This window comes from Cupressus sempervirens, chromosome 4 (assembly GCF_028749045.1).
Source record: "Cupressus sempervirens isolate cs-2001-9-10 chromosome 4, ASM2874904v1, whole genome shotgun sequence".
Lineage (NCBI taxonomy): Eukaryota > Viridiplantae > Streptophyta > Pinopsida > Cupressales > Cupressaceae > Cupressus > Cupressus sempervirens.
Genome location: NC_143121.1, coordinates 831754779 through 831766808, shown reverse-complemented (window position 1 = coordinate 831766808; position 12030 = coordinate 831754779). Strand labels below are relative to the sequence as shown.

General features: G+C 38.9%; 1 protein-coding gene across 3 annotated transcripts in view; it reads left to right on the top strand.

Moving 5' to 3' along the window:
- LOC149563963 (uncharacterized) overlaps window positions 1-12030 on the top strand; it is a 76930-nt gene that overhangs the window by 40816 nt on the left and 24084 nt on the right. For all 3 annotated transcript variants that reach the window (XM_089827067.1, XM_089827068.1, XM_089827069.1), the window contains exons 7-11: window positions 9293-9520; window positions 9680-9813; window positions 10114-10303; window positions 10478-10537; window positions 11460-11723. In XM_089827067.1, coding sequence (XP_089683193.1) covers window positions 9293-9520; window positions 9680-9813; window positions 10114-10303; window positions 10478-10537; window positions 11460-11723 — 876 coding nt within the window. The remainder of the gene's footprint in view (window positions 1-9292; window positions 9521-9679; window positions 9814-10113; window positions 10304-10477; window positions 10538-11459; window positions 11724-12030) is intronic.

Sequence of the window (12030 nt, the reverse complement as noted above, 5' to 3'; positions counted from 1 at the left end):
TATTTTAAGACTCCCTCTGAGTATTAATCTTCTAAGCTCCTGCATTACCTTCAAAGAATTGTCATACTCCCTCTTAATGTAGAAGGATACTCATAATCTCAACCATCAAACATATTTGCTTCAAGAACCTCACAACTTCTTTCGAGCTAATATCATAAGATTGAGTCTATACAATATTAGTAGCATATGTAAATTACCAACCTTCTTTTCCTGTAAGGATATCTTCAAACACAAAAGAAAAGATCAAGGCAAATAAACCGTATAGTATGTATAGAATTACAAATAAGAGAGAGACTACAAAGACTAGATAAATGCAAAGGATAAGAATACTTATCTATACATGAAGATTCATAAATTTTCTTCTTAGAATATTTGAGAATGGAACATCTCCCCTCTAAATAAGGTTCAAGTGGGAATGGAACATTAGTTAATTATTCACCCCTCCCTACAATGTAGAATTCTCACATGCTTCATTATTAATTTGAACCATCAAATAGTCTAGTTCAATAGCTTTGAAAAGAGCATGACTTCCACTTTGTCAATGTTGCTTATTCAATGGATGATTGATACTTTGAACTTACAATTTCCATTCTTTAATTTCAAATTTAATTTCCACCCATACTTCTCACTTTAACTTTCTTTTTTCTCAAGTGAACTCCAAAGTGTATATTCTTGACTTTATATATAGAAATCAAATTATAATCTGATTACATATATATTTCTTTTAAACACATCTCCTATTTCTCTTACATCACTTTTATTTATATTTTCATTTTGGCTCACATATTCTTCTTATAACACACTTCTTTGTTCTATTCATTCTGCTTTAATCCACACACTCCAACTATTATTCTGATTAAATAGATATCAGATATAAATATCTGAATATATATTTCCTCTATTTTTCTAATCCCCATCTTTCATTAGTTCACATGTTCTCTTATATAACTTCCTTCCATTAGGGTTGTGATTCAGATTTAAATATATTGTTGTTTACTGTAAAATTTGAAGGTTTTGAATATGAAGGAAGCAACAATTTGTTCTCAGGAAAAGATAACATGACATTGCTAGAGAGATAGGTTGCAGTTGTGGGTGAAAGCAGTGTGTTTCACTATGCTGAATGCCATTCTCTCATAGAGACTGATTCCCACATAGTTGATGAGATGGTGCTGAAATTCATTGCCACTCTCATCTATAAGTGAAGTAATCCACATATTTCTCCCTCTACTACGTCCCCTTTCACTTTGTGCTTAGTGGTTATGTTTATTGTCAAATAGAGGCTCCATTCTCCAGAACTCATTAAAATAAAGATATCTCCATTTACTTCTATGGATACCCATATCCAGATTCTCAGTATGCATGGGTTCATTTTAAAACAGGTAGAATTTATGTTGGCAAAGGATGCAAAATTCGGTATTCCAACTTCCAATCAGTATCAAATGTTCAAGTCCCTTGTTCACAGCATGAATTTTGGATCAATCTCGAGATCATGTGTCGTGTTCTTCACAGAAGTAAGGACTAAATGTATGATTACAACACCACCTATAATGCTCTTCACGCAAGACATGATAATCTTGTTTCCCCTTAGATTTCAATACTAGTAGTGACTTTCATACACAAAAGACCCAAATACCTTCTGCCACATATGTGTTAGCCGACTGGACGATCCGACGGTGTTTCTGTATTCTGTAGCCGACGGTCCGACGGTGTTTCTGTATTCTGTAGCCGACGTCGTCGGTAAATAATTTGTAGCGGATAGAATAATTGTGGCTGACGAACCCCTTCGGGAAGGTTCGGTGGTAGTATTTATATCCCGTCTGGGATCTTTGTAAAGCATCATTCATCTACTATTGCAAATATAATTCTGCTTTTCTGCTATTATTGTCGGTATGCGTTGATTTCTTTACCTGTATGGTAAACATTTGGCGCCGTTGCCATATGAATCTGGAAGGTGGGAAGAATGAAGACTAATGCCAAATCAGCTTAACAAGGATCAGAATAAGGCGAAGGGAAAAGATGGAATCTGTACTGCACAAGAACATTTAATTCTGCACAATAGGCAGACCGTCGAAGGAGGTTCCAGAAGCTTGCCAACAGAAACAGGAGTGCGGAGGACTTGTTGGAGGAGACTCGGCAGCGGGTGGAATTGGTGGAAGAAGCACGGGAGCAGTTCTTGAACTTGTGTTCGCCAAGGGAGGAAAATTCTGATGGAAGAGCATCAACTTGCACGGCTCGTAGTGCCGACGGAGCACGAGCGTGGAGTGATCTCTTCGTCCAGGATAGACTTCCGCAGGAAACAATTTCAGAGGATCCTTCTTCTTCACCAAGGTTCGTAGCTATCGACACCTCTGGTGCGGAAGTGCAGACTGCCGGTGTGGGAGTGTAGACCGCCGGTGTGGGAATTCAGACTGCCGGTGTGGGAGTGCCGACTGTCAATGTGGAAGTGCCGACCGCCGGTGTGGGAGTTCAGATTGCCAGTGTGGGAGTGCCGACCGCCAGTGTGGGAGTGCCGATTGCCAGTATAGGAGTGCAGACCTCCGGTGTGACAGTGCAGACCTTCGGTGTTGCGATGGCAGGATCCAAAGAGAAGCTGCCGAAATTTGAAGGCGATGGTACAGTCGACCCCATCCCACATTGTAAGACATGTGAGACGATTTGGCGGGCAAATGGAATCGTAGATGCCGACGAATGGGCCAGGCAATTTTCGGCAACCCTACGGGGTGTCGCGATTGATTGGTTTTCGGATATGGATCCGTAGAAGTTGGATACATGGGATAACATTAAAAAGGAGTTCTTGGCAGAGTTTAAACTCTTGCGGGATGATAATGAAATCGTAGCGGAAATTTTCACTACAAAACAGGGGAAGCACGAAACTGTCCGCGTCTACGCTAGGAGATTAAAAGACTTAATAAACAAAATGGAAAGCAAGCCGGCGGACGGATTGCAAAAAAGGTGGTTTGTGGACGGCCTGAGGAAAATGAAAATTGTGCCACCGTCGTCATATGTGGATGCTTATAACAAAGCACTGGACCTTGAAAGTGCGAACAAGACAAAGAAGAAGAAAACTAGCTCCTCTGACTCTGATGACGACGAATCTACTGGAGATGATAGCAGTGACGACGAAGGTAGTAGCAAAAAGGTTCGTGCCTTACAGAAGGATATGGTTTGAATGATGAAGGAGTTTAAAAATATGCAGAAGGAGCCAAAAGGTAGTGAACTGTGGTGCACGGAATGTAAGACCGATGGTCATACTAAGGGATCGTGTTCGAAGAACCAATTCTGTGACATCTGTCAGATCATGGGCCATTTGACAAAGGATTGTCCCTTTAACATGAAGACAAGAGGATCTCCGTAGGTGCTTCTTACGCAGTAGGCTTCTCCGTCGGGCAGTTACAGAAATGCAAACATTGATGGTGCCACATTCGGAGGATATAGGAATAATAACAGAGGGCACAATAATAACAATAATAACAATAATAATGGGAGCCAAAGTCAAACTCAGTATGATGCAAACGGACGGCCGATCGTTCAATGCCGAGTGTGTAATTTGTGGGGACATTTTGCGTGGGATTGTACAGCGGCAAACACACCCAAATTATTATGCAGATGGTGTGGACCAGGCGATTACGAAGATTCCAAGTGTCCAAAGTCTGGAGTAAACTTGATCGCTGTCGGCACGGATGTAGAGGAGGTTCTAGCAATTACACGGAGGCAAGCGGAGGATAAGAGGAAATTGGGGGAAGCACAGGCGGAAATTGCAAAGGCATCGTCGGCGGGGACATCTCAGTTGAAGGACATCACCGACACCTTGGCAAGGAATTTCGCAGAACAAAACATTGTACGACAAATCTTACAAACGGAGATACCGGTCAAGATAAGTGACCTCCTTCTCACAATGCCCCAGTTACGGACGGCTATTCTGAATCATACACCGTTTCCGAAAGCACCGGAGGACACAGGAAGGGATAGTAGGGAAGTGATGACAACAGACCCAACGCTGCTGGCACTCACATCCGGACGGCACCCGGCAGTCGTCGAGATGGGGATTTTGGGAAATGTTTTGACAGAAACAATTGTTGACGGAGGGTCCGGCGTGAATGTCTTATCGGAGGATATCTGGAAGAAGTTGGGAAAGCCGACGCTGTGGCCACCTACATTCCAGTTGCTCACGGCGGACCAGCACGGAATCAAACCGTTGGGAATCTTGAGGGCACAACTGGTAACCATTGGTACGCAACCATTTTTATTGGATTTCGTAGTCATTCCATTGAAAAGAAAAGAATATGATGCTATTCTGGGACGGGATTGGTTGGTGCAAGCAAAAGTAAAACATGATTGGAAACGAAATACCCTATCGATGGAGCGCGGAGGCAAAAAATTTATAATTGACCTGCACACGCAAATGGTTGGCGAGGAGGCAGCATTGTCAGATACTGACAGTGAAGGCGAGTGATGACGAAGGAAAGAGGAGAATGGAACGGGATGAAGGAGGAGTATTGAGACTTGACGGAGGATCAAATGACAACGACTTGGACTCAGTGAATGGCCTTTACCACTGGCAGATAGAAGACTACGAACTCTTTCTGAGTTGCAATATGCTAAGGGTCGACGAAGATGAGAAAAAGGAGGAAAATGAATGTCCGGAGGAATGCAGGGAAGTGGAAGAAGGAAAAGCTGCCATGGCTGAAGCTGAGGGGAAGAATATACAGTCTGAACATAGAAAAATGAAAGATCCCACTGTTCGGTACATGGCGAACGGACCGCGCGGAAAGAAAATGTTAAAACGCAGTACAAAATTGGTGGAAGGGTGCCGACAGCAAGGAAATAAGCTAGATGCACGATGATCGCAGGCACAGTGGGCGATGGAGGTAACACAGAACAGATATAAGGCGCGGCATGACAAACTCAGTAGGTTTCAGCCGGGGCAGTTGGTACTCAAGTATGATGGCCGTAATGAAATCAAGCCGGGCAAATTCAAAGTGCGATGGGTTGGACCATATTAGATCCGAGAAATTGGCGACACTGGGGCAATCGAATTGGCAACCTTGGACGGACAGGAGATAGCTCAGTCCGTTAACGGATCCAAGTTGAAACCATATCGTGCAAGAAAGTTCTCGTCGTCATTGAATCCTCCCTCGTCAGTACAACACTCTCTGGCAGCGACGTCGTCCAAAGGTACCCCAGGTACCCCTGTTATTTGATGTATTCGAATTTTATTAAAAAAAAAAAAAAAAAAAAAAAAACGATGACAGATTCAAGTTGCTTGGAATGAGTTATAGATGATGCCAAAGGAAAGGGGACGCATCCGTGGTTGCCAGAAAGAGTGTAGAATCGGCGGAAAATGATAGAAATGGTGTGTTCCGTGCATTTCTGTGTGGGTTGCGAAGTGTTAATTTGGTCTTGGCGGCGAGGGGTAGCCGCACCCGGGGCGCTGCCCCAGGACCCCGCCGGGGGCGTTGCCCCCTGGACCCCCAATCGTTGCGGATATCAGTCATGGGAGTTTGAGCAGTTCAAAAGAGTTGAAGTTGCTGCAGGCATGGATTGTTTGTGTACCAGAGGCAGTGGGAGCAGGTTTTGGCTGTGAGGCTGTCTTGGTGGATGCGTAGAGAGCTCGGGAGGAGCTGATCATCCAGTTGGAGGTAGTATAGCGACACTTGGCTTAGGGTACCGAGGAATTGAAAATAGAGAAAGCAGCACAGGTGGCTATCAAGGTCAGCTTGAGGAGACAGTATTGTGTTAGCAGAGGCTACAGATGTAACCGGATGAATGTGGAAGTGATGTGACAGAAGCAGATTTCTCTTGTTGTAGTCACTTTGTTAATGTATTTTGTTTGTTAATTTGTCTCAGATATTTTGTCAGTTGTCAGGAGACGACTTTTCTTTTTGGGGAGGATGGTGTTAGCCGACTGGATGGTCCGGCGGTGTTTCTGTATTCTGTAGCCGACGTTGTCGGTAAATAATTTGTAGCGAATAGAATAATTGTGGCTGACGGACCCCTTCGGGAAGGTTCGGCGGTAGTATTTATATCCCGTCTGGGATATTTGTAAAGCATCATTCATCTACTATTGCGAATATAATTCTGCTATTCTGCTATTATTGTCGGTATGCGTTGATTTCTTTACCTGTACGGTAAACAATATGCACATGAATTCATTACTTCATTTTGTGCTCATGACACATGTATTCTTTTAACGTTTGTTGATAAATATTATTGTTTGTTCAAACTCTGTACTCTTCAATGCTCTAAGCTGCCAATCAACACTCATGGTTGCTCATAGTTGCAAATCTATAGAAAATAGAAAACTATATTGACAGAGGCGGGTTCGCTGTATGAGATTGATTCACAGCCCAAGGCTCTCAGCAACAATTTCATGTCTCAATTATTTTAACAAATTTTGGCTTCTCAGACTTGAAACGTGGCTCTGACCCATGACTCCTAGCTAATATGATTCTCTTACATGTTTTCAAGTCTCACACATCCCTTGGAACTGTTGTCTTTGCTCAAGTTTGGCCACACACGTCTTTGTGATCAACGCGGACAGATGGGAACCAAATCATCCAACCTTCCTTTAATTGGTTATTGCTGTTCCAGACTTAATGTTTATAGTGTAGTTGTATCACTGTTTCCTCCATTAATTTATCCCTGCTAGTTGCCGAGTCTATCTTTTCTTTGTACAAATGATTTGATCATCTTTTCTGAGTATATGACTTCTTGTTATCGCGCATGCCTTCCTCTCCTCCAGTCAATGATACTGTGGAGTATATATACCTTTATTTCTTCTGCTGTTGCATATGGATTTGTATGTTTGATGGACTGTGATTTGATGATCTGGACCGCTGATTAAGATGCAGGCTCGTCTTTCCTAATTATGTCTTTGGTTCCATGTATCTTTTATTATACTGACTTAGTAAATGTATCGCCTTTCTTTCTCAATGGTCTCCAATTACTCTTTGAGCTACAGAGATAAGCATTAACACCAAGTATTGGACTTGTATTATGTCATGGTGCCTCCATGAATATGCTCATAATAGGTGGAAATATCGCATAAGTGATCTTCCACATTACTTGCAATCAATGCCAATGGGCTCGCTCTCATTTCTCTGTAGATTAAGGTTGATGCTTGTAATGATTCTTTGCTGAACTGATAGCCTCTGTTAAGGTGCCAAATCCACATTAGTCTTCTTGCTAATGCCCTATACATTACTGACAGTATTACATATATGAGTATACTCTCCATGTTTACTGGGTGTGTGCTTTAAATTTGTTTGGTGCCGCTGAATGGGTTCTTATTCCCATTAATTCTATTTGCTGTTGGGCACTCTATACCTGTGGAGTTTTCTCTGTGCTCTTTCGCAGTCCTATCATCTGCCCAGATGATTATCTTTGGATATTTTTCCTTGTCTTTCATTTTACAATGCTGCACTCTCCTTAATGTCTTTCCTATTCACCTAATTTTATTAATGGTTGACTGGATGTTGATTCTGTTCCAGATAATGGTCTCTCTCTTTTACCGATGATATAGCTGGCTAGCTGTATTTTGATTTTGCAATCTTCCTTTCATGTTGATTTCGGAAATATCAAACATACAATCAATTATCTCTTAATGTTCTTCCTTCTCTGTCCATTCCTCTTTCCTCTCTCTCTGATGTGGCTGTCAACTGTCTCCTCTAAAATGGTGATTGGATGCTGTCATACTGCAATAATTTTTACCACATAATTGATCTGCTCTTCCCCTTCTGCTTCCCATAACATTTAGCAGTCTTCAATTCTTCTTTTGTTACATTTGCAGTTGGCTCTGATACCATGTTGAATAACACAGATCGTTTCTGCAAATGTAATTATATTGCCATTGTTATAGATATGTTCCAAAAGCAGATTTGGACCTCATATAAATATGAGAGAAGACATGTCTCCAAGGTTTAATCATCATTTAATTAATACATATATTTCATAATAATAATTAGTATAATATATATATCTATATATGTATATACATATGTATATATATATTAATATATGTATATACATATACACTATATATAATAATATATATTATTATTACTTGAATACGCATATATATAGAAAATGATAATTTACCAATAATAACTATGTATCTCAGATTGAATTTATCCGACTTAAGCTCCAACTTTAACACTTTCAACCATTCAATCTTAAATTCTTTGCATATATATATATATATGTACACACACACACACACACACATACATTTACACATACACATATATGTATATATTTACATATGTATGTATAAAAATGTATTTATGTATATATATGTATGTATATATACATGTGTATATATCTATCTATCTATACACACACACACACATATACATACACATACATATAGACGTTTCCAAACACATTTATATCCAAAAAAAAAACCATTACCGCATCCTGCATCCCACATCCGCTTCCAAATGGGCAACTTAGCTTTAAAGTTGATTTAGTGAAGAGAGCATAGAAAAACTTTGGATCCTTAAATCTATATTTCGTGGCTTTTTCAATTTTCCAAGACCATTTAACTTGAGGCCAAGTCTAAAATTAGCCTGCCAAGTCTGAGTTTGGTAACTATGACTTAATCTTCTTTTCTTTGGTTTGGTGTCTTTGCCTTGTTACTTAGTATTCCATCGGTTATTGTCTCTGGATGTTTGGGTACATTTGTCTATGTTTCCTCTGTATGCATGCTTTCTTGTTGGGCATAAACTGTCTATTTTACATAAGCAGTCTTCTTGACTAGGACTTTGTTCATTTTACACATAATCTGATCTTCACATTTTGGAAACTGATTGTGTTTGTGAAAATTAACCTACTCGTTCAAGTGTATCTTCTTCAAGAAAAGGTACACAAATCAGTGGCCACCCACTAAAAGCAGAAAATTATAAGTTTAAAATAAGGCGAAAAGCTAATGAAGAATTTTGTGATCTGAATTCTTCATGGTGGGATTACTTATCTAGAATGTAAGAATCTCGAGTTTTAACTTGAATGTATGCAGTTTGACCAAACATGACTGATAAATGAAAAATGCTCTAATATTTTTCCAGGAATGTGTCATAAGGAACCACGGCTTGGGTTTGGGATCTTCGATTCAGAAAATATAAAATAGATCACATCATAAGTTTGATGATGTTGCTATACTTTTGTATCCAACAATTCCTTCTTAATTTTGAGCACAATCTTGTTTCTTATGTTCAACAATGATCATTTCATTAACATTTAAATAACTGAAAGTTGGTTCGTAATAGCAGATATTGATTGGGTGTTCAAACTTCAGGCTAAGAGCTCTAGAGAATCTGGAGTTTGTGCTGAGGATATTGCCCTGTGGAAATTGCTGTGCGCTTCCCGAAATATTCTTATTAATGAGATTGAAAACATTGGTAGGGGAATCAATCGGAATATTGATGATCTGATAACAATGGAAGAAGTAACCCTTAAATCTATGCTAGGAAAGAAGGAATTAGCATCTGGAGAATCAGCAAACATATTGACACCATTGGACAAGGTACTGATGCTTACCTGCTTATGAAAGCACTAATGTATATGTGATTGACTGTTATGTTTGCAATCTGTCAATGTACACATGCTAGTTTGGGTGGCTTTTCTTAGCTGTAAGAATTTATCCTTAGTTGATATGAATTGGTGATTTATCACTTTTGGGCAGCAAGATATTGAATCGTTTGAAGTAGTTGAAGAGAGTAAGTGGTCATTGCTATCCAAGGCAGATACACTAAAAGCATTTCGGGCATTGTCAACCCAGCTTTCATCTATTTGGAGTTCATTTTTCGCATTCCACAGGTATTGGAAATTTAAAGAAAGAATCGTATTGCTTTTTTATAAACCATAAATAAAGCATCCTACAGATAAAGTCAGTTTGCAAGAGGATTACATTCATGTCCATTGTATATGCATATATATTTCAAATTTGAATAAAATGCATTTATTTAATTTCAGTTCATTTAAGAAGACTTGAGTGCTATAAAACTGTTTTAAAAGAGAACATGACTATAAATCTGACTTGTATACTGAACAGACTTTCTTCAATTTGTTTTGTCTGTTAACTTGATTACATTCTCCCTTTTTCTCTTTTTCGTATAGAGAGCATAGGATAGAAATCCTGGAGTATTTACGTCATGTATGGATGGAAGATCGGAGCACAGAGTGGTCTATGTGGTTGGTACACAGAATGGAGCTTAAGCAAAACGAAGCTGCTAATGGAGATTCTGGGGATGATTCTCGTTACTTGCAGTTTTCTAAGGAATTTTTCACAAGAACTTCCAGTGAAGATGTAAGATATATTGGTTGTGACACCTCTGTGAGAAATAAATTTTAATATTGACAATTCAATGGCTGGATTATTTGATAGCCTATTTATTTTGATAGAAAGTTAACATAATCATCTTACTATTCAATAATATTGTTGTGCTATGGGTTTTCGCTTACATTATGTTCTTGTTCACAGCCAGCATTGGTTGCAGCTGCTGCTGCTGAGCTGCATAGAAGGAGCATTGAGCAAATGAAGGTATGTTATGGGACTTTTTCCTGAGAAAATAAACATAAATGAATTAAATTAAACTGTAATTAAGATACATTACTATTGTTATGAAAGGGTGTAGGTTTTTGTAACCACCCTTGGAGTATATTTAAACCCATAAATAGAGAGTACGGTCAGAGGGATCAAAGCAATTAGAAGTCATAAAAGGGTGTAGGTTAAGGTCATTGGTTGGCATTGAGACATTTGGAGAAGGGGCACACAGTGTGTCTAGCTTGTTTTACAGCATACACCCAGTAGTGTACTGGCTAGGGCTGTTTCATTTATGCAACAGAGGCAGGTCTGTTTCTGAAAGAAGCAGTGGATTTCGTAAAGAAATCGGTTTCCTCCAAGGGTACCTTCTTGCCGGGAAGAGCCTAGACCTCTAACCATCTCTAGGTGCTAGATAGCAGACTTATTGTTTACACATATAAAGATGCAGTCATAAACACACACATATTTGAGTAAATTAATGCTGTTGATGTTTATTTATTAAATATTATTGCATGTTATCATCTTTTTATTTCTATTTATAATGCGCATATATGCATTTGTGATTTATTTTCTTTCCAAATAAAGTACTCAACATTAGAATATTGTATTAATAGTTAAAATACATATAACATCACTATAGTCAATAATAAATTAGGTCAGAGAAAAAGAAGGTATTACAAGATATATGATTGCCTATTGTAAAATTAACTTAGCTTTCTATGGAGCTCTTCATTTTTAGTTTCGTTGCTGTTCAGTAATCCTATAAAAGATTATGATTTGAAGTTTGTCGTACTTATCATTCGCTTTTTTTATTTTTAGTTTCGTTGCTGTTCAGTAATCCTATAAAAGATTATGATTTGAAGTTTGTCGTACTTATCATTCGCTTTTTTTAATGTTAAAGGTGGTATTTTTGGTGCAGATAAATAACCGCTTTCTTCAAGATATGCAAATATATGGGAATCTATCTCAGGTGCCAGTCCTTTATATTGAACGCCATTTAATACAGTCTCAGAGTTCTAGTTTGGATGAAGATGCTATTTCCTTGACCCTAAATGGTGCTTCGGACAAAGTTGGAGATGTCATCATACCGAAAGAGGGAGTAGCAAGTTTTCCTTCAAAGATGGCGAATCCTAGTTTAGCTAGAAGGGCATTGAGGGTGGTTGTCTTTGTCCATGGATTTCAGGTTAGTTTATCTATCAATGATGGAGTCTTGGTGTATAATTTATTCCTTTCCGTTTTAGATGATGCATTTTGTAACTTGATGGTCAACTTACTTTTAAAACTTTTATTACATTTATTTTTTAGTTCTCCCATTTGATCCTTCATGAAGTGTAGGAAAATCTGTAATTATGATTAATTAGAGCATTAGCAATCAGGTAATTGTTAATATGCTGTGAGGACTACATTCTGCATCTCTCTGGTGCATCTATTGTACAGTTGCAGGCTTTGGTGAAACCTCATGCTTCTCAAAGATACAAGAGGTAAATGAA